General features: G+C 36.2%; 1 protein-coding gene across 2 annotated transcripts in view; it reads right to left on the bottom strand.

The window, feature by feature from the left end:
* Window positions 1–25,814, bottom strand: part of IQGAP1 (IQ motif containing GTPase activating protein 1) — a 113,947-nt gene that overhangs the window by 26,926 nt on the left and 61,207 nt on the right. For both annotated transcript variants that reach the window (XM_074296332.1, XM_074296330.1), the window contains exons 12-26: window positions 23,049–23,212; window positions 22,349–22,509; window positions 21,052–21,176; window positions 18,630–18,793; window positions 10,370–10,460; window positions 9,642–9,809; window positions 9,187–9,329; window positions 7,520–7,690; window positions 6,444–6,527; window positions 6,272–6,343; window positions 6,108–6,177; window positions 4,668–4,876; window positions 3,247–3,402; window positions 1,253–1,416; window positions 5–229 (exon numbers count right to left, since the gene is read on the bottom strand). In XM_074296332.1, the coding sequence (XP_074152433.1) occupies window positions 5–229; window positions 1,253–1,416; window positions 3,247–3,402; window positions 4,668–4,876; window positions 6,108–6,177; window positions 6,272–6,343; window positions 6,444–6,527; window positions 7,520–7,690; window positions 9,187–9,329; window positions 9,642–9,809; window positions 10,370–10,460; window positions 18,630–18,793; window positions 21,052–21,176; window positions 22,349–22,509; window positions 23,049–23,212 (2,167 nt within the window). The remainder of the gene's footprint in view (window positions 1–4; window positions 230–1,252; window positions 1,417–3,246; window positions 3,403–4,667; window positions 4,877–6,107; window positions 6,178–6,271; window positions 6,344–6,443; window positions 6,528–7,519; window positions 7,691–9,186; window positions 9,330–9,641; window positions 9,810–10,369; window positions 10,461–18,629; window positions 18,794–21,051; window positions 21,177–22,348; window positions 22,510–23,048; window positions 23,213–25,814) is intronic.

Raw genomic sequence — 25,814 nt, 5'->3', positions numbered from 1 at the left:
AGACCTTGCTTCTCCAGTTTGAGACTCCATCTGATTGACCCATGACTTGTAAATATCCACAGGGTCAGTTTTGATGTTTAGGGATTTATCATCCATAATCTCCTTCACAACAGGGGCCAGGATCTGTCGCAGGGCATTCTGGCCCCGGGCACCCCGGTTGAAACTCACAACCATTTTAATAACTGTAGGATTTCCAGTCACAATCTCTTGAATTTGATCTACCTTTGACCTACAAGAGAAAAGATATAAAAACAATTTGATGATATATTAAACACACAACACACACACACACACACACACACACACACACACACACACACACACACACACACACACACACACACACACACCATTCCTAGAGGAATACTTTGTAGTAACAGTAATGCTTATAAAGAAAAAATATGTAATGGCAAAAAACTGGATTTCATTGTTTAGGGAACAAATGATGATATATGAATACAATGGAATATTATTGCAATATAAGAAATCAGATTTCATTTCCTATCTTCTTGTCTTCAGACAGGCTGTCCTCCCCTCTTCACCTATCTCACTTTTGCCTCTTTGCCTCCCTCAAAGCTGAGCTCAAGGGCCTCTTTTTATAGAAGGCATTTCTGAATCCTACTCACTATCTCAGCCTTCTACACCTTGATCATACAGTATTTTTTTGTACATGACAATCAGTATCGATAAAAGGAGTTTCTCAAAAACACTGAAATGACAGATTCAGTCCCTATCCTAATTCTGTGTGTGTGTGTGTGTGTGTGTGTGTGTATGTATGTATGTATGTACAGGGTCTTCCAAAAGTCTTAGTTCTAAGTCTTGGGCTTTAACAGTTTTATACCATACAAAGTCTTTTAAAATGTTCCCCTCCATATACTATTAGCTCCTTGAGGTGAAAGAGAGTTGATTTTTGCCCTTGTACCCCAGTTCTGCCTCTACAGATATGAAAGAGGTCAGCTTTAACAGGGTACATTGTGAGCACAACCTAACATTAGCAACCCTGCTCTCCAAATGCAGGCTGACTTGGGAAATTTCCTTCTCAGTCCCATGGAATGCTGGGGCCATGTTGGTGAGAGCTAAGGGGGGATACCTCTTTCATGCCTAATGATGTGTAGAGCCTCTTCTGCACTCATAGAAAAGAACCATCAGTTCATGAGAGAGGTGACTTTCTCCTCAGAGGACTGAGGGATATGGAGGCCTGGCTTGATACCCCCAGCTGCCTGCCCCAGCCAGACCAGAAGGTATAACATACTTGATTTCTTCCTGGAGGGCAGTCTTAAAGAGACGCAGCAGCAGGTACTCCTCTCGCTGGTTAGAGGCATAGTTGTACAATGTGAAGATCACAGAATCCATGAACTTTGTGGACTTGTTTTGAGGCATCTGGAAAATCAGCTTGGCCAAATAGGTAGGGTTAGTCTGCAATTAAAGCAAGCAAGAGATAAAAAGGACTCGGGTAGACAATAAGGTATTAAGGAACTTCACAAACCAAAGCGAAACCCCAGGCAACCCGGCACAGCACCGACCCTGACTCAGTTAGAGAACCTGGCCTAAAATCACGGATGTGGCGCTTTTATTTGCACAGGACAAGTCAATTTACTGTTCTATGTCTACCATTTCCTCATTATGCAAATGAAGGGGATGAATCAGATGGCCTCTAGGGTCCCTTCTGGGCTCTATATGAACAACTGTGTCATCCCCCAGTCTCTCAGTGCATCTGAGAACTCAGCAGTAATCCCAGAAAGAGATCTCTGGCTGAGATCTGGACACGGCTCAGTTCTACAGCCATCAGAGGCCACAAAGATGCCTCTTCCTGGGTTCTTAAAAGTTCTACTCGCAGAACTAAAGCTCAGGTTTGGAAGACAGCCTCCACCACACATGGCTTCTGTTTCATGAAGACTCTCACCAGCAGTGACCATTTGGTGTTGATTTCAGACACTTAAATGGTCAGGGAGTTTTTCTTCACATCAGACCTACATGTGTCTCTTTGTCTTTTTCCCCATCCATCTTTCCTTGATTTGCTCTCTAAGCCAAGAACAAGTCTTTCTTCAATGTGATGGTCCTTCCAATAGATGATGACATTCTTATGCCCTTTCCTACCTCTCAGCCAAGTTCCTTTTTCCAGAACAAATAACTCTAGTTTCTCCAACCACTCTTCCCTATGGCACAGCTTCAAGGCTCTTCACCATACTGGCTGACCTCCTCTGGATGCTTTTTAGCTTACTTTCCTAAACTGTTGGGCCCAGCACTGACACTGGATTCCAGGGGCCATCTGACCAGGGCAGAGTATGGCGGGACTTTCCCTGCTTAGATTGATGCAGCCTGAAGCTGTATCTGCCTTCCTGAGAGCCATCACAAACTATTCATTTGCAGTGAGCAGGCCTCCCACTAACACTCTTTTGAACCACAAACTGTCATTCTGACTTATCTCCCAACTTATACTTCAGTTCATTCTTTCAACCTAAATTTAAGATTGTAGATTTATCCCTATCAAAAAATTTCTTTAAGTTCAGTCAGATGCTGTAGTCAGTCAGAATCTTTTTGAATACTAATTCTATTATCCACTGTTAGCTCATCCTTCCAGCTGTGTGTCATGAATAAATTTCATAAGCATGTTATCTATACTTTCATTCAACATTGATAAAAATGTTACACGACAGATCTAAGCATAGATATCAGAGGCCTTCCACTACAAACTGACCAACTTATTAAAGATTGCTCTCTGAGTCTGGCCATTCAACTAGTTCCAAACTCACCTAATTATATCATCGTCTTCACATCTCTCCATCTTGTCCACAAAAATTTCATAAGAAATTTTGCCAAATGCTCTCCTGCAATCTAAGTAAACTACATTAATAGCATTTCACTGTCTATTAGTTCATTAACTCTCCAGAAGAAAAAAAAAACAAGTTAGTCTAGCATGACTTGTTCTTGATTAATCCATCTTATTTTTTTTTTGTGATCATTACTTCTATTTTAGATGTCTATCAAATGTCCCTTTATAGTTATACACTCTAGAGGTCTACTAGGAATCAAAGTTAAACTTAAAGGCCTAAAACTGAAAAACTCCATTGTCTTCCATTTTAAAAAAATAAAGACCTTAGCTCCTCTTTAGTTTTGTGGTACTGCTTCCATGGATTTCATCAGGGTCAAGTTGATCTGGTATCATCAAGGTCAGTCACCTAATAATACCTGCTACCTACTCTTCCTATCAATCCCCTAAATGAATGAAAAACTATTAACACTTACCTGCAATAGATAAAACAAATGCTGATAAGCTTCCAATTTCTCTCTCTTCTCTTTGCTCAGAGCCTTAAGACCACCCTTCTGCTTGTTTAACATCATCATGTCAGATAATTGTTCTTTATTTTTCTTGGTAAGTTTTTTGCTGTGGGAAACTACGTCCTAGAAAACAACCGATACATAAGTGAGATATTTTCCAGAATGAATACTGCCCATTGCACAAACGTATTCTGTTTTATTTTTATTTATTTAATATTTTATCAGTTACATAAAAAAAAACCTTTTTTACATTTGTTTTTAAAATTTTTGACTTCTAGCTTCTTTTTCTTATTCCTACCCACAATTAAGAAACCACTTGTGAAGTTAAGCAAAACATTTCCATAAAAAAGTCAAATTCTGGAAAAGAAAAACAAAAAACATGGATCTGTATGTAGACATAATCAATTCCTTTTCTGGGTATGAATAGGATTTTTCATCATAGAGTCCTTCAGAGTAGTCATGACACTTTGCTTTTGTTCATGGAAGATTTTCCAGGGCTTTTTTTTCCTAGAGCATCCTGCTCATCATTCCCCATAGAACAATAATACTCCATCATATACACACACCAGAGTTTATTGAGCCATTCCCCAAATGATGAGCATCCTATCAAATTTCAATTTTTTTTGCCCTGAGAAGAGAGTAGCTATGAATATTTTTTGTACAGACAGGTCATTTTCCTCTTTTTTCCCCCTCCCTGAATCTCTTCTGGTATTCATTCCAAATAGTGGTGTTATTAAGTTGAAGGATATGTATGAATTTATAGCCCTTTGGGCACAGATCATATCTTTTGATCAATTGGGCATGGCTCTTATTTTTTTATAAATTTGACTCAATTCTTTGTGTTTGAGAAATGAGTCCTTATCAGAGAAACTTGCTTTGAAATTCTTTCCCTCTCTCTTCTTTCACCCTGTCCTTCTTCAAAAGTATTTTGTACTGCCTATTCCCTACCTCAATACACCCTCTCTTTTATCACTCTCCCCTAGTTCTTATATCCCATTCCTTTCCTATTTTCCTGCAGGGAAAATCAAGTTTCTAAACCTCTATTGAGTATGTTACTTCCTCTTGCACAAATGAATTCCCAACTAGATCCCTTCAATGTCAAGTCATTTTCTAACTTAATATATTGAGACTTAGACCCCAGAATCTGAATTTCCTTCTAATCTCTTCACATTCGAATCCACTAGTACTTCAAAGCAATTTTCACAGGATAAAGCCCAAAGCATTAAAAAAACAAAAAAACAAAACAAAACAAAAAAAAAAAACTGCCTAAAAAGTATAGTTAACAGAGGGAACAGCAAACCCTTGAGGAAGTAAAAATGAAAAGTGATGACTAGGAATTTTTATATCAAGCCCCAATATCCCTATAAGAGCTCATATTATACTCATACCTGTAATGTGATTTTATTTTTCACTAGTAGTCCAATTTTGATATCCATGAGATTCAGGTCATTTTCCAATTGTTGATTGGATCGGATGAGGGTAACAACCTCTTCCCTCATCTTCATGAGATCAAGTTCTTCTTGAAAATCCTGGTCATTCTGATCCAAAAGATGGACGAACTTTCGAACAACCACCATAGGGGGATCCTCAGCATTGACTGCCAGAAAGAAATGCATCAAACATAGAAAGAATACATGATAAAAAAAAATGCCAAACCTCAGAAAATATCAACACTATCATAAAGAAACAACGCTCTCTATAGAAATGTCTCTACTTAACACCCAAGTTTTTCAACCATTTGTTTTTAAATTTATCAAGCGAACAAAAATAATGTGGTCTCCTGAACATTTCCAGCCAGAAAATAATAAGGGCCAATAAAAACACACACTGTGCCAAGAGTTAGCAAAAATAGGCACAAAACTGTTATTTCTTGACTAGGGAAATGTTTTCTTCACATTTAGTAATGTCCCTTAAGTCTTACAACCAAGACACACCACATATGTACATATGTGTGCACACCCCCCCCCAAGCCTAAAAGCTCTCCCCAAATAAATTAAGTGGTCAAAAAACTTGAACAAATTTCTTAAATGAAGAATTATTAACTGTTATACAGGGAAGATTGGTCCAAATCACTAGAAATAAGAATCAAACTCTGAGACTTCACCTCACCTCACACTGAGAAAATTGGAAAAGACAAATAAAAGGTAGAAATAGTCACAAGTGAAAGATCTATATGGAAACAAGTACACAGTAGGTAGATCTTTGAATTGGTCCAGCCATTCTGAGAAGCAAAATGTGCCTTAAATGACCATATTCTCTGACCCACAATTATCATTGGAAGATATGAACATGCCAAGGAAGTTAAAGACAGAAAGGTAACAAATACAGAGGTACACCAAAACAACCCTAGCAACACATTTGTGAGAGCAAAAAAGAAAAAAAAATGGAAAAGGATCCATATAATGTAAAATACTAAATAAACTGTGGTACATGAATGAAATGGAATACTACCACATCAGGAGAAACAAAGGACATGTGAAATAAAGGGAACTAGGATAACACAAATAACTCAAATCTAGAATGACTCAAAATAAAACTGAACACTATATAATGCAATGACCATTACTGGCCCCAAAGAGAAGATGAGAAAATTCACCTTTGTCCCCTTTTTGTAGAGGATAGGGTCCAAGGGCATGAAATATTTATAATGAAACACGGTGTATTGATTAGTTTTCTGAAATGCTTTTTTTTTTTCTTTTCTGTTTTTAAATATTTGGCTCTTTGGCTATAGGTTAATCACTTACAAAAATAAATATATTGAAGAATAACACAAACCTAATTCTATACAACAGGTTCCCCAAAACCACTTCAATTCACAATTAACTTACTGAGTGTTTTGTAGTCATCCCGAGCTTTGTTTGCCCGAATAAAGGCCTGGATTTTTACTATATCTTTGATCTAAAGAATTAAAAAGAAAAAAATTCCTGTTCTTATTACGTCAATGAAAAAAGACCAAAATTATTATACTGGGAGGTCATACATGGGTTCTTACATGGTCTCTGAAATACTGTAACCTGTCTTTATAGCGCTTTCTAGCCTGGTGCATTCTTGCCAGGGACTGAATCTGTGAAAAAGCAATAAAGAAAATCAGAAAATCTTTTTATACTCTAAACCTTACCATCCCTAGGAATATAATTTATTCTAAGCATAGTCTAGCAACATACCTTTACAACTTCATCTTTATGAGAGCGTAGGTATCCTAAACGATCTTGATATGCCTTCTTTTGCTTATATCCCCGCCATTGAGACTGAAACCATTAAATATCAAAATGTGATTGGTTTTCTCTATTCAATAGAGCAGAACCTAATTCCTATCCTGATTCATAATTTGATGTAAGTGCTGATTCTGCATCACAATTTCCATTTTCTATATCTAAACTGCCTTACATTTAAATTTGGAATTTTCAGAGCCCTTTCATATGCACTAACTCATTTAATTCAAAATTCACAAAAACCAGGTAGAAGTAGTAATTTATTTCTATTTTTACACTTGAAAGAACTGTGGATCAGAAAGTGTCTTTCTCAGACATGCTCACACAATCAATTAATGATACAGCCAAGACTAGAATCCAGGTCTTATGATTCCATATCTGGTGCTCTTTCTAATATGTTACACCACTTACCAATTTCATTTGAGTCATTAAAAGTTCAAAACAAAATAGCTAATACTCTGATCTAACTTCCTTCAATACAAAGCAAGGAATAATATTAGAAATATCTCAAATTTATGGGGATTTGTAACTTTATAAATCATTTTCTAGACATCATCTTATTTATCTTCACAACAGTCTTGTGAGAAGGATAGTATAAACATTACTATTTCCATTTTACAAAAGAGATAACAGGTTTTCAGTAAAGTCACTTAATCTGACAAAGATCACTTAGTAGAAAGTAGCAGATGAGACTAGAACTCAGATCCTTTAGACTACATCAAGAAGTCCTTAAGGCAGTAAAAATCCCAAGCCTCTTTATACTTGTTAAAAGGCCTTCATACTTGGTGGCCAGCAGTTCTTTTGATGTTGGTCACCAATGGAAAGGCCTACTATTAAACACGTAATGGACGTGAACTACAGTTAAGAGAAATTCTGATCATGCATGTTATCAAAATGGTCAAATTAATGAGCTTCACAAAGTGTTTGGTATACAAAAGAATCATATGAGAAAATCAATCGTAAAAGCTGAAAATATGGGTATTAAAAGCCTATTCTCTGCTATATGGGAACAGACCTAAACAAAATACCTGAATGCAAATGATGGCAGGGACCTGTTTCTTAAGAAAATTCATCCTAGACCTGAAATCCTGACGAACTAGGTATCCCCGACAAGCAGCCTGAAGCTTTGTGATGAGGCTCTCATTGGCCAGCCACAATTGTTCCCGGTTATAGGCAGCTGTCACCCCAGAGATGGAACTCTTCAACAAAAAAACAATGAATATCATCAGAGGACAGTAAGTTATCACATTAAAAACAATAGAACATAAAGATATAAATTGTATAAAAGCATCATCTATGAGAAAGAAACCCAATTTCACAATGTAATATAAAAATTTATTCTAGTTCTTCCTGGTAGGATCAGGGCAATGTTTTTCCAATGTCCATTTTCCATAATCAATTCCAGCTCAATCTGAAAATTATCCTCCTTTATTCAAAAGATTTCATTATCAAAATCCTATTAATTTTATCTTCAAACTTAATGTTTATCTTTCCTAATTTCATATACTTAACAGTCATTATTTAGTTCTGTGCAGTTCTTAATTATGTCACCAGATACAAATATCAAGCTATAACTAGGAAACAAATACTCATAATACAATCCTTTAACCATTTAACTCTGTGGGCAAAGATTGTGTACTTAAATGTGTTTAGTCAGTTCAGAAGATTCTCAAATGCACTTTTACCATTAGGTCTTTGTGGAAGATAAATCCTTTCTAAACTTTCACTTTATTTTTTATTATTGGTTACTCTAATACTACATAAAAATCAACTTCATACCAAGATAGAGCCTTCACTGTTGTTTACTTCTGTTATGTCACAGTTCTCTTTTATTGTCCTGACTCAGTTTCCCTAATTATCCTGCCTCAGTTTTACTAATTGTTCTGCCTCAGTTTATAATTGTTCTGCTCAATCCTGCAAAACCATCCCTCCCTCTTTATCAGAATATCTGGTAAGGATAAAAGATATTATGTTTTAGAATATCAGAATGCCTCTCCCCATCCCAAGTTATTGGAATATCAGCTGCCTTTTCCCATCTCCAGGGTGCCTCTCCCCATTATGTCATCCCATCTCCAGTGGCTCAACCCACCCTACCAGAGCTCTCAGCACCCTGACTCTGCCCCTGTCTCAGTCTACCCCCTGAGTCTGAGCTATGTGTATACAGTCATTGAGAACTCACATTGTTTGCTGGATTCTTGGAGACAATATTCTGAGACCAAACCATGGATCCATTTGATCTCAGTAAATCTCTGCCTTTTAAATAAATTATTAAATATTCTCTTATCTCTATCTTTCCTCAATTTCTCCAGCATTACAGTTCCAGTAGATAAAGTAGGACTCAACACCATTAAGATGAATTCCAATTTGCTATCGGAAAGTTCTCAACAACAGAGATCTTACAGGATCTCCTTTGAAAAAAAGATTATGCTCCTCTGAAATGCTAAATTCTGACTAGAGGAATTATATAACCTGTTAGGGTCTTCCCTGGGCAAGAATCTTCAGAGATTCTTTTTTAAAATATACATAATCTTGACCTATATCATTTTAAAAGGTATATCCCTTTGCAGCTGGTAGGATTCAGAAATTCAGAAGCGACATGAGAGACCTAGTCCAATTTGAATCTTGAGAGGAATTTAGTCTATCTAAACAATGGCAGAGCAAATACTCTTCATTTTCATGTCAAAAAAATCCATACCTGGATCTCCTCCCGACAGAGATGGGTCGTATTTTGCACAAAGCCTGGGGGCTCATCCCATCCTCCTTCCTTGGTCTCCAAGTTGTGGTAATAATGGTACCCGCCTTTCACCCAGTGCTTTACCCACTTGCTCTTATTGTCACCTGGATGCAAGGAAAGAAGAATAGAATTTCATTTAATCAACTATATGGCCCTCCTTTCAAAGTTTCCTTTCGAAGAGTCAATAAAGTTGCTGACCCAGAGTCTTTATTGGAAATAAAAAATATTGAAGCCCAATAGAACTATCTTCTTCAGAGCAGGAACCATTCCCTACATTCTTTTGAATAAGGCTTGCTGGGATTGAGTCTATTTCTCCACAACTGGCCAGCCTCAACCCATCAATCTAACTCTTACACATAATTTTCACAAATTTCACTTGCAACCAGAACATATATTCTTATTTCTCCCCTACTCACCTGCTTCAAGTTTTTTCTTCTTCAAATCTTCAAGGTCTCTCTGATAAGATTCAGCACATTCAGGAGTGACTCCATATAGGCCAACATCAGGAGAACGAAGGGTGATGAGAGTTTGACCAACATCACCAGCATCCACTGCTTCATTTATAGCCAAGACTCCTAAGGCAACTGACATAAGCAAGTGGGATTATTATAGACTGTTTACACAACAAATTCACAAAACATATCTAAAATGATAAAATTTTAAAAATTAATTACTAAATAAATAAATAAATAAGTAAAACAGAACCAAAAGAGTATGTATATTGACTACAACTTTGTAAGGTAAGACATTACATGGCAACCAAATTCTGGTCAAAGTTGGTACAAATTTGTTAAAATTAAAGTACATAAACAAATCATGAATTACAAAAGGAAATAAGCCTGAATAATAAGACTTCTTCCAGTTACAATAACTCCATTATGTTTTTTACTTAACTGTTAGGGACTATGTGCTGATAATTTGTGTAACTAATTTAGGCTTGTCTGCCATGTAAAAAAAAAAATATATCAGTAAAAAAGAAACACATCAAAGACAATCTTAGATTTGTAAATTCATCTACACAATAGTTTTGATATAAAATATTTACCCCACACAATCAGGTCATACTAGAAACTGGCATAATCACATTTCATCATTCTCTTAAGAGATAAATGACAACAGAACAAAACCAGAAATTGATACGTACATTTTTGTGCTTCTTCTGTGTCTTTATTTGCCTGCCAGATCCCACCCTGAATTTCATCCAGCCATAGCACAGCTGATTCATCCTGAATTTCCTAAGAATTGCACAAATAGGCCAACATTAATACCGAACGGTTGGCAAATTGAAGAGGGCATTTTTTAAATGACCATGCATCTAAAGGCTCACTCCTAAACAAAAGAGAAGGAAATTACTTTCGTTTGAAGGAAAAACATAATTTAATATTGTATAATACTGGCCAATAGGCAACCAGCTAGCTCTAAGATAAGACTGAAGCAGATGGTTAAAATACAGAGGCACACAGATTCTAAAAAAGCCTCCTCTGATCATACTGGCATAGCACTCGTGTTTCCTCTAAGTAGGAATGCCAGAAAGAGGGTGAAGCTGCTGCACCAGGGTCCTCGCCCAGTGAGCTCAGGCAGAAGTGACCAAACTTTGGCTCTCAGACACTGGGAAATAAAAAACAACTTTCCAAACTCTGTTCCCCGCTAATATAGTGATAGTGATAGAATGAAAGAAAAGGAGGGTAAAAATAATGCATTTTAAAACTTTTCAAAAACCAAATTTTTGGTGTTCTGAGCTGAAGCTTCATAGAAAGACATCTCACAAGATCTCTTCAGAGAGAAATGAGAAAGTTGATTTCATGTCATCCTCCAAAGCATCAGACACATCAATCCATACAACAGTAAAAACAAGTCCAATATTTGTACACTACTTCTATCTCTATATCATGAATGCTTTTTTCAAAGAGAACTGTTTGGGAAATATAAAGATGTAAATCCTACCATCATTTCTTTCTTTTTTTAAACTTAAAAGTTTTTATTGATATTTCTGTTTCTTATTTCACCAGAGTATTTCCATTTCCCCTCCTCCTTCCAGAGAGCCATACCTCATTAAAAATGGTAATTTTTAACGGGGCACGGAAGTGAACACATTAAAAAAAGTCTAAAAATGTGTACAACGTAAAACATCTACAAAAATCTCACCCCCAAGAAAGTTTAGGTGAGGGAATATTCTCATATCTTTTTTTTTGAGTCATGCTAGACAGTTATAATTTTGCTACATTTACATTTAATTTTTTTGGCATATTATTTTTTCCATTTGTTGTGGTTACTATGAATATAGTGAACTCACTGTGAACATCACATCATTTTATATTTCCATATATATTTTTATCTTTTCATTCTTATAGATATTCATCTTGTATTCCATTATACTCATGTACCACAGTTTGTTTAGCACTCCCTGTTTTATGGGCCTTCTACTTTGTTTTCAATCCCAAGTTATCACAAAAAGTGCTGTTTTAAATATTTTGGAATATATGGGAACTTTTTTTTTTTTAAATGGATAGTTTCCTTGGGAGACAAGCCCAGTAATGGAATCTCTGGTTCAAACAAGGGGTATGGACATTTTAATCACTTCATTTGATAAACCTAAATTTGCTTTCCAAAATATAGCATTTCACAGCTCCACCAGCAATGCCTTAGTATGCAAATGTTTTCACAATCCACCTAACCCTGACTGCCATCATTTTTGTGAATTTGCAAGGTATGAGGTATGCTGTTTTGCATTTTTCATATTATTCGGGATTTAAAGCATTCTTTCATGTAGTTGCAAATACTTTGCATTTCTTTTGGCAACTCTCTGTTCCTATCCTTTGACCATTTATGTAATAGGAAATGCCTATCCACATTTAAGAAGTTTAACTGATGTGAAATTCAACCACAATGAGGCAGAAAAAAGCCCAGAAATGCCTCAAGCAGCAAATACTTGCTGTTCCTGACAAGCAAAGAAATATAAAAACTGTGGATATGACTGATTGACCAAAAGCTCATTTGTAAAACATTACAAAGGAAGGAGGAAGAAGACTACCACCTACTTTTCTACTGAAAAGTAATGTAGGAAGAGGGAAAGTTTCAGAGAAATTCAGACTCAGAATCTGACATGAAACCAGCTGAGACAAATCATTCTAAGAGGATGCATGGCTAAAACTGGAGGGACTAAACAGCAATGAAATGGAACAGAACTCTCAGTGCTTTTACAATGATCTACTCTTATTAGTGATGATAGTGAAATGACTAAATTTAGAACTCATGACATGGACTGATATTTAAGATCCAGAAGTCAGAAAAAATGACTGGAACAAACCAAAAACTTACAGGAGAAATTCACACTCAGACCACCAGATTTTTAAAGATAATTTTAAAGTTTTAAAGGCAAAGTGTTCAAAACGGAAGAAAAAAGCCACAGATGCTATTATAACCCAGAAAAAGATGACATCAGTAACCACCAACCTCACATAGTAATATTCAGCTATCCATAAAATCAATGGGTTGCCTATCTAACTGAATTTTATAAGCTGAACAAGGTATATTCTCTATCCACTTTTTTGTTTCCTGTGCATGTTATTAAACTTATCTCTTTGGAGTGAAAATGCATCTGATAGTATCTTTGATAACATGTATATGGAAAGGAATAGGCAAATTTTCTCAAAATATTTTCTACAGAGAACATTTAATAGTCATCTAAGGTTTCCCGGTATATTGTTTTGTTGGGATTTTTATTTTAACCTATTTGACTTGATGGTGAAACTCTCCAGTTGCTTCTATTCAAAGAGAATATTGTGCCTCCTCCATATAGTTATTCCAAAGAGATTAGTTTAATAATCTACACTGAAAAAATATAGGTAGCCACAAAGCACACAATGGTCAGATTAAGCCATCCAGTTATAAAGGTGCCTTACCAAGTTAGTTCATCACTACATTTATCTTTGACAGTTGTTACAAGTAAGACAATATGCTGGATCTAAAATTTAAGAGGAGGGAAGTCATTTTAGTAATAATGGATCTGATGATCTATGAGGTCATTTCCATACCTAAATATATATGGGACTCTGAGCCTTTTCAGAAAAAAATAAGAGAACAGAGGGCTAACCCTACTGCTGCAATGGTATCCTAAAACATTAAAAAAACAACGACTATGACAAAACAAAACAAAACAAAACAAAACAAAACAAACAAAAAAACAAAAAAACATTTCCAGCATGATGGGTATATCTTTTATGAAGAATTAAAGAAAAGACAAGGACAAGACTCATAAAGAACGAGAAGGAATTAATGGGTCACAATTGGTACCAATGCAGAAAGTATACCCATAGGATCACAGCTCCATTAAGTATTAAAATTTACAGATATTTGATCACAAAATTTGCATATATAAGAGGTAACAAAAGAGCAATTTAACAAAAGCTGAACCTAGAACTCTGAATATATCTTGGAATTCATTCCCTAATCATTATCTTAAACTCTACAAAAAAACAGCTCACTGAAAGTAGTCTATTGGAAGAATAGCATATTATATCCTTAAAACTGATTTTTTTTTAAAAAAATGATCTCTATCAGATAGCTTTCTATCAGATGAGAAAAGGTGGAGGAGAGGGAAGGGAGAAGATGCAGAAGTTACAATTAACAGCAACTTCACAATCCACAATCTTCCTTAGAGTCAAATTTCAAAGACAGTTCTCAAATCAAATCAGCAAATATAGACTGAACAGCTAATTCCATGGAGGATGAGAAAAAGATCTTTATCCCAAAGGCACTTAAAATCTCATTGATCACATTAACATAAACACATAAAAACTAAATGAGACATTTTAAAATGGTTCCAAAAACAAGAGAGGTGAATACTGTGCATAGACACCTGTAGAATTTATGTAAACATGTATAAAAGAGAATTGGAAATAACTAAGTTCTTGTTGTACTCAGAGGAACATGATGCTGTTATGTATATATGACATATATGATATATATCTGGAAAGTGGATCACACTCATCTTTAGATGGGTTTGCATGAATTTTTTACCTGATTTTTTTTGCTTCTTAATTTGTGCTATATTGACTACTTGTGATCATGTGTTTGTGCCTTATATTGTGGAAAAATTTAGTTTAAAATGCACTATATTACTTAAACTCAGGATTAGATAGCATTTAATTCTAACTACACTTAAATTAACTAAAGGTGATCTCAAATGGTGATACCTAATTCTGTTTAAAGAGCACTGGAAAAGGGGGCAGCTAGTTTGAGCAGTGGACAGAGCACCAGCCCTGAGGTGAGGAGGACCTCAGTTCAAATCTGATCTCAGACTTCTAGCTGTGTGACCCTGGGCAAGTCACTTAACCCCAACTGCCTGGGGGGGGGGGGGAAACACAGAGTGAGAGTGAGAGCGAGATTGAAGAAGGGAAGGAGGGAGAAGCCTGTTACACTGTTGCATTTGTTTTTAATGTTAAAAGAATATTAATAAAAGACTTCTTTTTAGCAAGTTAAAAAAATCCTTTCTAAAGTTGTTTAGGGGACGTCTATGAAGGGCTTGAATGCCAAGTTATAGGGTTCAGAATTTAATCTATAAATAAGAAGCCTCTGAAGATATTTATGAGAAGAGTAAGGACATGATAAAAACATTTCAGTGACATTTATCTATCAACACTAATTATATAAAGCAGATTGACGGGAAAAGACTTAAAGGGAGGAAACTAAGAGGCTATTTCAATTGTCCAAATGTGAAAGGATAATAGCATACTTTTGTGTGGTAGGAAATGACAAAAGGGAAAGAAAAAAAAAGTCTGTTGAGACTTGTCTGAATGATGCAAAGTGAAGTGGGAAAAGTAAGAAAACAATTTATACCACACTATAAAGACAAACAATTGAAAGACTTAATTTAAGAACTCTGATTAATGCAATGACTGAATACAATTCCATAAAACCAAAAATAAATTAGTCTATCTATCTTATAATAGAGAGATGAAAAGATTCAAAATGCAGAATGATACACATACATTTTTGGGCATACTGGCAAAAGGATTTGTTTGCTTAGTTACATGTATTTATTTACAAAAGTTTGGTTTTTCTTTTTCTATTTTTTCCAATGTGAGATATAAAGAAGAAAAACGTGTTTCTTGATTGAAAATAAAAGCTTAGAAATTGTTTTTCTTCAGTCAAGATAAAGTCTGCTTTTCTGAAACCTTTCATGCCTTGCTCCTATTTCTGTCCCTTGGGATCAAAGAGAAAAAGAATGTATTCTTCCTCCACAAAGCATTTGATATAAAGACAGCTCCCATATCCCTTCTGATCCCTGTACTTCTCTAAACTAAAGATTTCAATCAACTTCAATTTAACTTCCAATGAAATCATTTCCACATATCTCTCTTGCTATAGAGTTCTCCCAAAGAAAACTTGAGAATAAAGAACTTGTGAAACAGGAATTATCATAAGCTAGCGTGATTTCAAACTCTAGGGGATTAATCTTACTAAACTTTAACGTTATTCTCTTTCTCTTTTTTTTTTTTTTCTGATTGGGTTAAATGATATATCAGAGGAAAGTTATTGACACAGTGCATTTGGTTTTCAATAAAATACATGCCAAAGCTCCCCTAACACCCATAGAGACAGAATAGAGAGGCATGGGCTGTTTAAGACACAGTTGTAAAATGAATTTTAAAATGATGAAAATTCTGGATACCAAGTATCAATTAATCAAAAAGCATCAACTTGGAGGGTTTTCAGTGGGATGCCACAAGCGTCCATCATTCTTTGTGTAGCATTTTAATCTATGGCAAGGGTGAAGGACATATTTAACAAATTTGCAAATAGGAAGCTAAGAGGAAGAGCAAATAATGAATGAAAAACTCATGATCCAAAAAGCTTCTCTATCAGAAACTATCTATGTATAACCCAGCACTTAATATATAATGCTGTATATACAATGAACACTTAAGTTTTCCCATTCATTTATTCATCAAATAGAATATGGAGCCAAATATATTAAGTTTCAGAAGGATAAACATATAGTTACACCTGGAGTTTAAACAATCAAATGCACAAATACAAGTTAAGGAAGATATGACTAAACTATGACTCATAGGGGGAAAAAACCTGGGACTAAATTAGTATTTTGAAAGCTCAATAAGTCAGTAATGCAAAGAAGCACCCTACACATATTTTACTCGATTAATAAAGTGTGAGAACCATACAAGAACAAGAATATCTCTGCTAAGCTTGGTGACCTCTCCCAGCAGCTAGCACATAGAAACTTTATAAAAACTAGAATGATTGATTCATGAGGATCTTCCCTCACATTAAGCCTAAAGGTGGCCAATCTGCTAGTTTTCTAGGTTTTGAAAAGTTTAGGCCACAAATCTCTTTTGAGAAAGAGTTCCTAAAAGTTTCTAAAAGTTATTTCTCTTCGTGGCTTATTCTAACTCTAGTGATCACTGGTTCTGGTTCTGCTCAGTTTTGATTGGGGGGAAAGGGTGAGGATGACAGAATATAGGGCACATATGTTGACAATTGCCTTAACGTTTTAAATTCATCTAACTAAAAAGATAAAATGCAGCTATAAAATTGGTAGACTAGTGGTATTCATATTCACAGCCTAATAGAAATTAGCAACTTGCTTTAATAACTACCAGGAAGATCAGAATTTCAGTAAGTTCCAGTTAAGATCTTTTTTGTAGCTAAATTTGGTAACTGACTCTGATTTCTAAAACTACTCCCAATATGACTAAGAGTGGGTCAGAGCTTAAGCTCATGTCTAAAAAAGGCAATTTCACCTCATCTATAGTCATCCAGCTAAGCCTGGTGTTCTCTACTATTTCTTTATCCTATTTTGTGAACTTCTGAAAAAGTTCATTATTTCACAGTCAAAGGAAGTGACCACCTCAAATCTGTTCCAACAGAAGTTTCATCTCAGTTGGTTCAAATAAAAGAGGACCCTTTAAACTGAGCAAAATAAGTGAGGAAAATTACTCCCTTAATCTCCTGGATTTCAGAATGCTTAGAATCTCCTTCTGTTCCCCACCCTCACACCTCCATTCCATGTGGGTCAGAGATCTAAAGTTCCATAGAGAATTTTTCTGGAAGTCAAAATATATAACTACATATTTGCCCACAAAGTAACAACATGGGTTAATAGACAAATTGGATATATAAGACCTATTTATTATTTCCTCACAGTATCATTTATTCTCAAATAGGTGAGTTGACTCAAATCATTGCTAATTTATAAAACAGAAACTAAATCAACCCTATTCCTAGGAATTAGTAACAACATTTGCAATGCCAAGAGTTCCTTAGAAATACATTCTGAAAATAAAACTCTAAAGCATGAAAATTTCCTGTATTTAAATATCCAAGGTATACTATATGGAAAGTACATGGTGATGCTACTTTGCAAGAGTAAAAGAGGATCTGTTAATTTAATTAAGTTTTGTTTTTTCAATCAATGAGAAAATCTCTTTTTTATCTCCATCCCTTCCTCCACACACACACATATCTCTTCTCCAAATTGAGAAAGAGCTAAAACCCTTATTACAAATGTGTCATCAAGCAAAACAAATTCTAGCACTGACCATGCCCTCTTCTCCCCCCTCAAAAAAAAAAGTCAATGTGCCCTTTGAGTGCATTCAACTCTGTGTTAGAGATGGGCAGTCTGCTTCACAAGAAGGCCTTTGGAACTGCTTGTCACTGTGTGGATCAGTCACAGTGATGGAAGCGAAGTCTTGTGAACCTAAATGTGGCACCTCAGCACTTGAATTCTCTCTCTTGCTGCTTGAAATATTTTTTCTTTGACCTAAAAGATCTAGATTTTGGCTATAATGTTCCAGAGAGTTTTCAATAAAAGGTTTTTTCCCCCCAAAGGTAACTGATTGTTTTTATTTTCACTTTGCCCCTGGTTCAAAAAGATATGGGATTTTTTTTTTTTATGATTTCTTAAAATATGATATATAGACTCTTTTTGGTCATTTCTTTCAAAAAAAATAATGATTTTTAAATTATCTTTCCTTAATCTATTTGTCAGTTATTTTTGATATGAGGTACCTTATATTTTTCTATTTTTCAGTCTTTTAATTTTGTTTTAATATGTCTTGGTTTTTTCCCCCATTTTTTCCCATTAATGAAATCACAAACCTTAATTAGGTCTATTCTACTTTCCAAGTTACTTGCTGCTCAAATATTGACTAAATTTTAAATATTTTTATAACTTCTGCAAATTCTGGAATAATTCCTTGCCCAGTGTAGGCAATGATTGGATATTTACTACTGAATTCAATGCAAATATTGATTAAGCATATCATATGTGACAAGACACTCAGATAACCACTGAATAAATAGCCCAATATACCCACTTCCAGTCTGGTGCTAACATAGCAAAAGTTGTATGACTCACAGAAGCCTTCAGGCCCTTAACTCACCTGAGCCTTCTCCCGCTTAGCCCTAATCAGTGTATCTTGGTAATGCTGGGCAATGTGAGTGTGTACTCCCTCAAGTTTGACTGACGGAAGTTGCAAGGCCATCAAAGTCTTTCTTGCATCACCTTCATCCAGTGCTTCATTAATTAAGCCAATTGCTAAAATTCCTAAAAAGGAAATAACGAGATATCAACAAAAGGGAAAGAAATTATGAAAAGGCCAAATTCTGACTTAACCAGGTTCCATTTCAAAACAGATCACTGGTCCAAGCAAGCTATGTAAGATTTCTTCCAAAGCAGCATTCATAAAAATCAATCAAAACTAAAACTTTAGTTTTTACTAAACTTACCACATTATGGCATTCATTGTAATTCAGTTCATATATTTCCTGGTTTACTTAATCTACATTATATTTGACCACACTGTTATGAAAAGCAATCAGGAATTATGCTAAAAGAGCAGAAATGTGACTCAAAGATAACACAGTTATGCTTATATCCCAAGCAGGTCATAGATAAGCCTAACATACCCCAAAAAATTTGACAACAAAACTTTTATAACAGCAAATAACCAGTAACAAAGCAAATGCCTATCAGTTGGGGAATGACAAACTGTACTGCTCTACAAACTGTAGCTCATGAATATAGTGAAACATTGCTATACCAGAAGAAATTATGGTACTGTAGAAAAACATGGGAACACTTATACAAAACTGATGTGAAGTAAAGTAAGCAGATCAGGAAAAAAAAAGCAACCCAATGACAACAATGGAAATGCAAAGAGGGAGGGTGGAAGAGAAAGGAAAAAGAAACAAAAGAAGTGAACTGTGTAATCATAATGACCAAACTTGGCCCCAAAAAAAGAGATGACAAAAAATGTTTTCCTTGTTATACGCCAACATGTAAAAGAAAAAAGTTAGTGATTTTCTGATTTTATTCAAAAAAGAAAAAGAACAAGGAAGAAAAAGTATATTATTTGCATTCACATTAAAGGTAACACAAGCTTAAACCATTTCAGCAGATAGCTATGCCTTTGCACTAGCTGTTCCCCAAGTCTGATATGCCCTTGCTGTCTCAAGTGCTTTTTCCCTCCCTCTCCTTTTCTCTTTGATTTCTGTCTCTATCTCTCTGTCTCTTCGTCTCTCTCTCTCTCTCCTATCCTCTCTATTTCTAACTAAAAATCTTTGGTTTCCTTTAGACTTAAGTGCCACTTTCCTCAGGAGTCTTTTGACCTGCGAGTGAGATCCCCTCCAAGTTTCCATTCCTTTATTATGTTATCTCCCTGATTAGAATGGAAGCTCCATAAAAGGTGAAACTGTTTTTGGTTTTTCTTTGTATCACCCCCAACACACAGTATGATGGCTGGCACAATAGGAAGTGCATAGTAACTGTTTGCTTACTTACTAATTAAGTACTGTTATGGGCAGCCAAGACAAATGTTACCTCCCAAACAAATGGTAAAAACTGTTTTCACACATAATTGGAAAATATTTTTAAAAATGCTAATTATCTTGACAACATTTTCTGTCATATCCTTAGTCAGTGATTATTTTCCCTTTAGACACTAAGAGAGCGACATTATTCTACAGCTCTCCAATATGCTTTTCATGAAATACTCTATGTCAAAGTTAACAGCAACATAAGCATAGAATGAATTTAGAATTTAAGCTTTGCAAGCTCTTCTAATTTGTGCTGCAGTGCTCGACACAGTGGCAATCCCATCAAGTCTTCCAAACTGAAATAAATCCCTAAATATTTGAGAGTGAGTGAGTTTCCAAAAATCTAGAAAGATCCCAGGATCATAGACTCACAGCTGGAAGGGCCACAAATGAGTAAATAGAATCTGAGGGATAAGTGAAAGGCAGAAGGTACCAAACTGTAAATCTAAGCCTCTAATCTACATCCAAAACTCTTTTCACTACACAAGTTATTTATTTCCAAAGGTACTTCAGAATATAGGAACTTGAATGTAATCTTTATTTCTGTGCCCTGCAAAAAATATAATTTGAGGACCAAATAATCACCATCAAATAAAAAAAGATGCATTATTAAGTAAATTTGTTTTCTGTCTTCATGTAATTCTTGAATACATATGATGAATTGCTATCCTTTATATTTCAGAATCTTTCTTTAGTATTACACACTTCAAAATTAAATTCCTTTGAAAATTATAATAAGTAGCAGTCCTCGTTTAAAAGCACACAAGGCTATTTCCTCTTTTTCAGCCAAAGAGTACCTTTTCCCCTTCTTTAGTAACCCTCAGGCATGATGATAAGGGGAGTGGAAAAAGGAAGGAAAAAAGAGGAGAGAAGGAGAGAGAAGATAGAGGTTGATTCTTGGGTTTTATTTCTTATTCATTTTTCACCAAAAACAGTACTTTTGGTGGCACCAGCACTTTCTGATTTGGAGGATATTAGCACACTTACGCTCATTTTCCTCTTGCACCATCATGTTCACAAGGTCCACAGAAGCCTGAATATCATTCCACGTAATGAACTCATTATTCTCTGCACGGGCTTGGGCTTTCAGCTTCATCAGTTCATCAATATATCTGATGCCAAAATGAAAAAGAAGGGAAGTCTCAGTGTAAGCAGAGGCAAAACTTCTGAATTAACATGGGAGAGACAAGAGAGAGAGATGGAAACCAAGAGCTATAAGGGATAAGAGGGCATTAATTAAGTCATGCATATCAAGACAACAAATGTGAAACTAAGCATTTTCTTTTTAGAAAGTGCTCTGGGGCCTGGGAGAATGTATAAGAATGCCAAGGTAAGCTATAAAGCAGATCAAATGCCAAAATACACAGTACACGTTCCTTAGAAGACAAAACACTGAGATCAAAGGTCCAATTAAGCAATTCTTCTGAGAAGAAAAGAGGCAATCCACAAATCACATTGTCTCCAAATAAGATTTAACAGGGATTATAAAAAGAAACTTAACAAATGAACATTTCTCTTCTGTAATTGCCCCATCCTTTGTTTGATTAAAGATATATGTATTCAATTTATGAGCAGTATATAGTATATTTCTATTCTAATTTTTTTTTAATGTCATGATCAGGTCACTGGTATTTAATATGGAATTCTACATAAGATAATGATAGAAGCTTGATCTCAGTCTGCTTTCCAGTTCCTTTAACAATTCTCATGATAGAGGGAATTTTTTCCTAAGTAATTGGTGCACGTGGGTTGATCAATCCAAGAATATCATTTATGATTCTCCTTTGTCAAGCTGACCCACTTCTCTCTCTTTTCAACCAACACCAGATGGACTGATAAGAGCTGGGTCATCTGGAGTTGAATGTCTGGAACCACTACTGCCCCTTCCTTCCTTCTTCTGTCATTTCTCTTGACATTTTAGATCCTTTTTCTCCACACCAGACCACACACTATACAACAAAAAGAAAGGATCATGTTCTCTGGTTCCAAAGAAGAGATATGAGAAAACATATCCCACTACTCCTTTCCTATGAGAAGTCCATAGGTGTGAGACACTGCATGTATTTTCAGATTTTTTTTTTTAATGTATTGTGCTGTTTGTGAATTTTTTTCTTCTCTTCTGTTGAAACATATTCTTTGTTACATGGGATGACTCTTTGGGAGAGGAAAGGGGAACAGACATAAGGGGAAATATAAAATTCATTAAAAATACAAAATTTTTAAAAGAAAAACAGGAGAATCTTTACAATAGGTTTCTAAATTTCTTCTTCCTTTGGTCACTCACCTCTGGGAATTTTCTTCTTCAATGTTAGTAAGGCCTGTAACTGAACTGCTGAGCTGTTTCCAGACAGTATTTCTATCTCCTGACTCCAAAGCCCTATTGATTAAGGCCACTGATGACAACATCTCGACTGCAACGGAGAGTTCAGGATGAGTAAGGTTATGCTATACAAAACAGAGAGAGAAAACAAAGAGGGGGGAAACAGGTGTGAGGAATGTTACCTATTATCAAGGGAAGGATGTATTTCTTTTTTTTCTTTTTTTTTTTTTTTTCACAGTATATATGCATGAGTAATTTTTTTTTTTTTTTTTTTTACCATATTATCCCTTGTATTCATTTTTCCAAATTATCCCCTCCCCTCCATTCCCTCCCCCCCCATGACAGGTAATCCCATACATCCTACATGTGTTACAATAAAACCTAGATACAATATATGTGTGTAAATACCATTTTCTTGTTGCACATTAAGTATTAGATTCCGAAGGTATAAAACCTGGGTAGATAGACAGTAGTGCTTACAATTTACATTCACTTCCCAGTGTTCGGAAGGACTATTTCAATAGACTCAATATGAAAGTCATTTATTACTTGTAAAGAACATGTTATCAATCTATTCTGGAGAATGATATTGATTTATCCTAATGATTGTGAAGACTACTTCTATGCTTTGACCCTCACAAACTGCACAGGTTCAGTTACTTACATCCGGGCTCTGCTGCTGTAGAGTAGCCAGCTCCTTCTGATAAAGTTCAGCAGCAAAAGGAAACACCTGAGGTAACTGAGCCTCTGGATTCATCAGCTCTGACACAGTCTTCTCAGCAACACCCCTTCGGATTGCAGCATTAATTGAAGTCACTGCTGCCAATCCTGGAATATGAATAAGAGAAAAGCAAGGCTTTCAACCTTAAGGGTCTGTCAAAGAAATTCCTCTTTCTCCCTCTTCATCTCAATTACTCATACATCCCCCACTATTTTCTACTTAACTCCAATCTCAAATGAAGAAATGGCCCATATCTTGCCAAGACTAAACCACTCCACCTGCACCCTGATCTCAACCCATTCTGTCTCTCCTCCTTGTTCCCTCCTTCACTCCCATTCTCTCACAAACCTGTCCCTGTAGAATGGCTCATTCCCAGCTGCCCAGGAACAAGGGCATGGCTCTCCCAGCATTAAAAAACAAAACAAAACAAAACAAAAGGAGCGGCTAGGTGGTGTAGTGGATAGAGCACCAGCCCTGAAGTCAAGAGAATCTGAGTTCAAATCTGACCTCAGACAATTAATACTTCCTAGCTGTGTGACCCTGGCCAAGTCACAACTCCAAATGCCTCAGGAAAAAAAGAAAAGATCCTCAGTCTCATCCTCCTTTCTTCATCCTCTTTACTTTCTTTACTCTCTTCTCTATCCTTTTTTCTCTTCCCTTTTTTCTTCTGTCTCTCTCCCTCCCCCACCCCCTCTCCCTATTTCTCTTTTCTTCTCATTCCTTCCCTTCCTCCCTCTCTCTTAAAAGGAGAGATAGACAGATGCACGCTACAAGGCAGAATTAAAGGGGGAAGTTATCCCAGGCATGCTGGATGGTTACTATAAAGACACGGAAATGAGATGGGAGTATCATATATGAAAAGGACAAAAGGCCAATTTGGCTTCAACACAAAGTGGAAGAAGGGAAGAAATGTCCAATGATGCTAGAAAGACAGGTGGTAGCTAGGGTGTCCTGGGCTTTAAAGTTAATGAGAGGAATTAATATATATTGTCCTAGAAAAAAATCTATAGATCTAAAGCTAGTTTCTCTCCTGAGCTAGAGTCCTGCCATTCCACTTGTCTTCTGGACATTTTAATCCAGATGTTCCATAGACTCCTCAAACTTAGACACGTCCAAAAGAGAATTATCTTTCCCAATAACCCTTCCTATTCTGAATTTCTACATTACTGTCAACAGCTTCATCTTCACACCCAAGAAGGTTTGTCCTCTCCCTAGAGACAATCTGCTGCCAAACCTTACCATTCCTCCCAGCATTATCTCTGTTTCCTCCCTACTCACACCCTATTCTAGTTCAGTCATCATTATTTCTCACCTGGACTATCCCAAAAGCTTTCCACTTGGTCTTCTAACCCCAATGATCTCTCACTCAGTTGCCAAAGTGATGTTTCTAAAGCCTCTCAGCAACAAACAAAGCCCCCAAAGGCTCACTACTCCCTCCAGAACTAAACAGGAAGCCCCCTGTACTGCACGTAAAACCCTTCCTAACTTGCCAGTCCCCGAATACTTTCCCCTGCTTCACATGTTACGACCTCACCAGCCAGGCCTGCAAGCTGTTCCTCAGATAGCCCCTCGCACTTGGCCTTGGCACCGCGGCTTTTGCCCCCCCTCACACTCGCCTCTCAGACTCTCAAGCTGAGGCACTGCCTGTGACAAGGGCTTTCTCCTGTTCACCATCTATCCGGCATGTACACGTTGGCTCACCATTAGAATGTAAACTTCCCAAGAAAAAGGGCTGTTTTCTCCATTCTCTGATTCCTCAGAATTTAAAGTAGAGACTCAATATATGCTTGCTAACCATCTAAAATCACTGGACAAAATGAGCTGATGCTGGATCTTTCCTGTTAATCTGAGCAGACAAGATTTTCACCCTCCAATCTATCCACTATTCCCATCATCAGATTAATAGTCCTAAAACACCACTTCTATTCTCCGCCTCAAAACACTCAACATAATATATTTCCTTAAAGCTATATAATGGTTTGCGGTTCTAAAAGCATCTTTATATAAGAATTTGAGCCTCTGCTACTCTCTTACCTTAAATTTTTTTTAAAAAACCTCTATTATCTTCAAGATAAAATACAAACCCTTACATCCATCACTTAAGGCCCTCTGGGATCTGACTCAGTTACCTTTCCCACGCTTACGCCACATTAGTTCTCTTTGATTACTACACAATCCAGCCATATTGGACCACTAGCTATTAACCACCCTTAACATTCCACTTCCTGTTGCTTCATTTGCATAACTTCCTTCCCAGGGTAGAACTCCTCCTTCATGTATAACTCCCAAATCTTTGTCTTCTTCCATGGCTCAACTAGAGACATATCTTCTTCACAATAACCCAGTTTAATGATATATCTCTCCCTTCTAAATACTATTTGCTTTATTTTACTCGACAAAATGAAAGATCTCTGAAGGCAGAGAATAATTTGCTTTTTTCTTTTTTTTCTCAAAGCCTGGCACACAGTAGGGGCATAATAATGTTATGTTGAGGAGACTGCCTAAAGAATTGAGCTACGAAAGAAAGAGGAAACTATGAGGAAGAAAATGTCAGGTAAGGCACATACCCCGCACAGCCATCAGGTGGCAACAGCAGCCAAGAGAAGAGCCTGGTTGCTGTCCAATAAGGAGAGAAAGGAATTCACAAAGTGGCCTCCAGGTAGGGAGGAGAGAAGGGGGAAGCAGTATTCAGTCAGGCAAGAGGACAGA

The sequence above is a fragment of the Sminthopsis crassicaudata genome, chromosome 2, assembly GCF_048593235.1.
Source record: "Sminthopsis crassicaudata isolate SCR6 chromosome 2, ASM4859323v1, whole genome shotgun sequence".
Taxonomy (NCBI): Eukaryota; Metazoa; Chordata; class Mammalia; order Dasyuromorphia; family Dasyuridae; genus Sminthopsis; species Sminthopsis crassicaudata.
The sequence above is the reverse complement of the archived record's forward strand: the minus strand, read 5'-3'. Positions and strand labels throughout refer to the sequence as shown.